This window comes from Neomonachus schauinslandi, unplaced genomic scaffold, assembly GCF_002201575.2.
Source record: "Neomonachus schauinslandi unplaced genomic scaffold, ASM220157v2 HiC_scaffold_2034, whole genome shotgun sequence".
Classification (NCBI taxonomy): Eukaryota; Metazoa; Chordata; class Mammalia; order Carnivora; family Phocidae; genus Neomonachus; species Neomonachus schauinslandi.
The window spans coordinates 3869-6554 of record NW_025410724.1 but is presented as its reverse complement, the minus strand read 5'-3'; the positions used below and the strand labels follow the sequence as shown (position 1 = coordinate 6554).

At 47.0% G+C, this 2686-nt stretch overlaps 1 protein-coding gene across 1 annotated transcript; it reads left to right on the top strand.

Moving 5' to 3' along the window:
• Positions 1-1951: 1951 nt before the first annotated feature.
• Positions 1952-2410, top strand: LOC123323894 (ubiquitin-conjugating enzyme E2 L3-like). Its single transcript, XM_044912425.1, has one exon. The coding sequence runs from the start codon at positions 1967-1969 to the stop codon at positions 2408-2410; it is 444 nt and encodes a 147-aa protein (XP_044768360.1). The 5' UTR covers positions 1952-1966.
• Positions 2411-2686: the final 276 nt, after the last annotated feature.

Below are 2686 nucleotides of genomic sequence, written 5' to 3'. Positions count from 1 at the left end.
GTTGGGCGTCCATGAACTGGTTATTGATCAGAACCTGCCATGAAAAGTTTTGATTGCATCAAAACTTAGTGTACATCAGTTTTTAACGTGTGTGTGCCAATTGCCACCATACACCTGTCAGAATGGCTGACATTAACAACACAAGAGGCAACAGGTGTTGGTGAGGATTCAGAGGAAATGGATCCTCCTACACTGTTGGTGGGAATGTAAGCTGGTGCAGCCACTCTGGAGAACAGCATGGAGGTTCCTCAAAAATGAAAAATAGAGCTACCCAAATCCAAGGATTACACTAGTAGGTGTTTATCCAGAGGATACAAACACAGTGATTCCAGGGGCACATGCCCCGAGTGGTTAGAGCAGCAATGTTCATAATAGCCAGAGTAAGGAAAGAGCCCAGGTGTCCATCAACAGATGAATGGATAAAGAAGATCTGCTATATATACACATTGGAGTACTACTCAGCCATCAAAAATGATGAAATCTTGCATTTGCAACCAGGGGGATGGAACTAGAGTTTTTTATGCTAAGTGAAATAAGTCAATCAGGAAGACAATTATATGATGTCAATCATGTGGAATTTAAGAAAGAAAATGGATGAACACAGGGGAAGGGGGGGGAAATAAAATAAGTCAGGGAGGTAGACAAAGCAAAAGAGACTCTTAAGAAAATAATTTATATGCGAGAGCATGAGCGGGGTGAGGGGCAGAGGCAGAGAGAGAAGCAGTCTCCCCACTTAGCAGGGAGCCCAGCATGGGGCTGGATCCCAGGACTCCAGGTTCATGACCTGAGCCAAAGGCAGGCACTTAATGGACTGAGCCACCCAGGCGTCCCAAGAGAGTCTCAACTATAGCAAACAAACTGAGGGTGTTGGAGGGGAGATGGGTGGGGGACGGGGTAACTGCGTGATGGGTGTCAAGGAGACAGGTGATGTAATGAGTGCTGGTGTTATATGGAACTGATGAATCAGTCAATTCTACCTCTAAAACTGAAAAAAGGGGGTTAGTGAACAGGGTTAGAGTATAATACCCACAAACTTATGTTGTGAAACATAATTTTCTCTCTAAATTTATCACCTGGAAATACAGTTTAAAGGTCTCCAATGTCACTCCATAGCACAGTTGCAACCTCTCTCGTATCCAGACTGCATGTCAGGCGTGAGGATCCCTGGACTCTATCCAGTTCTGCTCTGCCAGTCCCTGTCAATTGAGCATTTTCTTTTCTAGAAATGTGGAAAGCTTTGTGCACATAAAAGACCATTTCCAACTATTTGTTTAATTATATCTGCTGAAATGAGAAATGCTAAAACCTCAGTTAATCACCTCTCTTTTCCTCCAGAGACAAAGAAAACGGCAGTGTCAAGAAATCCAGCTAATTCTGTCTCAGCTGCAGTCCACCTGCACTCTCTGCCCGCTGCCCACTGCATGATAACCCCAGGTACGGTGTTTGCTTTTCCAGACGTGGAGAGAAAGGGACTAGAGTTTTCATTCAGTAGTTGACTCTCCTCCTACTGATGCTGATGGTGCTGGATCTCCCGTGGGGTCCTGGCTGGCTCTGTTAGGGGACGTGTAGGTGAGGAATGAGGAGAGCCAGGGGGCCAACCTGGCTCTGGGAATGTGAGGTTCTGTCTTTTGGTCTCAGGGCTGTGAGATCCCTTCCCTCCAGAAGCAGGGCTCAGCAGGGGTCAGGTTTGGCAGTGGATCCCCCAGGATGTGAGCTGGCTGCCCTGCCCAGCAAGCTCTTCACCCCCACACCTGCTAACAGCCACTTGACCTTAGGCCTGCTGAAGCCTGAAAGGTCACAGAGTGTCCAAGAACTTTCCCACATCATCATGCACTTGGAGAAACCTGGGATCCAAGATGGTGACAAGCAGGGAAAGTTTAGCTTATGTAAAACAGACAGTAGAGTAGATAAAATAGCTGCCTGTTCAAGCCCCTCCAGAGCCAAGATAGTGGCCAGCAGGAGGCTGATGAAGGAGCTTGAAGAAATCCACGAATGTGGAATGAAAGACTTCCATAACATCCAGGTTGATGAAGCTAATTTATTGACTTGGCGAAGGCTTATTGTTCCTGACAACCCTCCATATGATAAGGGGGCTTTCAGAATGGAAATCAACTTTCCAGCAGAGTACCCACTCAAACCACCGAAGATCACATTTAAAACAAAGATCTGTCACCCGAACATCGATGAAAATGGGCAGGTCTTTCTGCCAGGTATTAGTGCTGAAAACTGGAAGCCAGCAACCAGAACCGGCCAAGTAATCCAGTCCCTCACAGACCTGGTGAACGATCCCCAGCCCGAGGACCCACTTCGGGCTGACCTAGCTGAAGAATACTCTAAGGACCGTAAAAAATTCTGTAAGAATGCTGAAGAGGTTCCAAAGAAATATGGGGAGAAGCGACCTGTGGACTAAACTCTGCCACGACGGATTCCAGCGAGTGTGAGCGGAGACCCCGCAAAGCAGGACTCTGTGGAAAATCGACACGTGCCGCCGCCTGGCGTTTGCTTGTGGCAGGTACTAACTTTCTACAGTTTTCTTTTTTTTTTTCTTTTCTTTTTTTTTTTAAAGACTTTATTTATTTATTTGAGAGAGAGAGAATGAGAGACAGAGAGCATGAGAGGGAGGAGGGTCAGAGGGAGAAGCAGACTCCCTGCCGAGCAGGGAGCCCGATGCGGGACTCGATCCTGG

Bases quoted from the DNA above. Each gene is read 5' to 3' on its own strand.
- LOC123323894 (XM_044912425.1), top strand. From the start codon at position 1,967: ATGAAGGAGCTTGAAGAAATCCACGAATGTGGAATGAAAGACTTCCAT.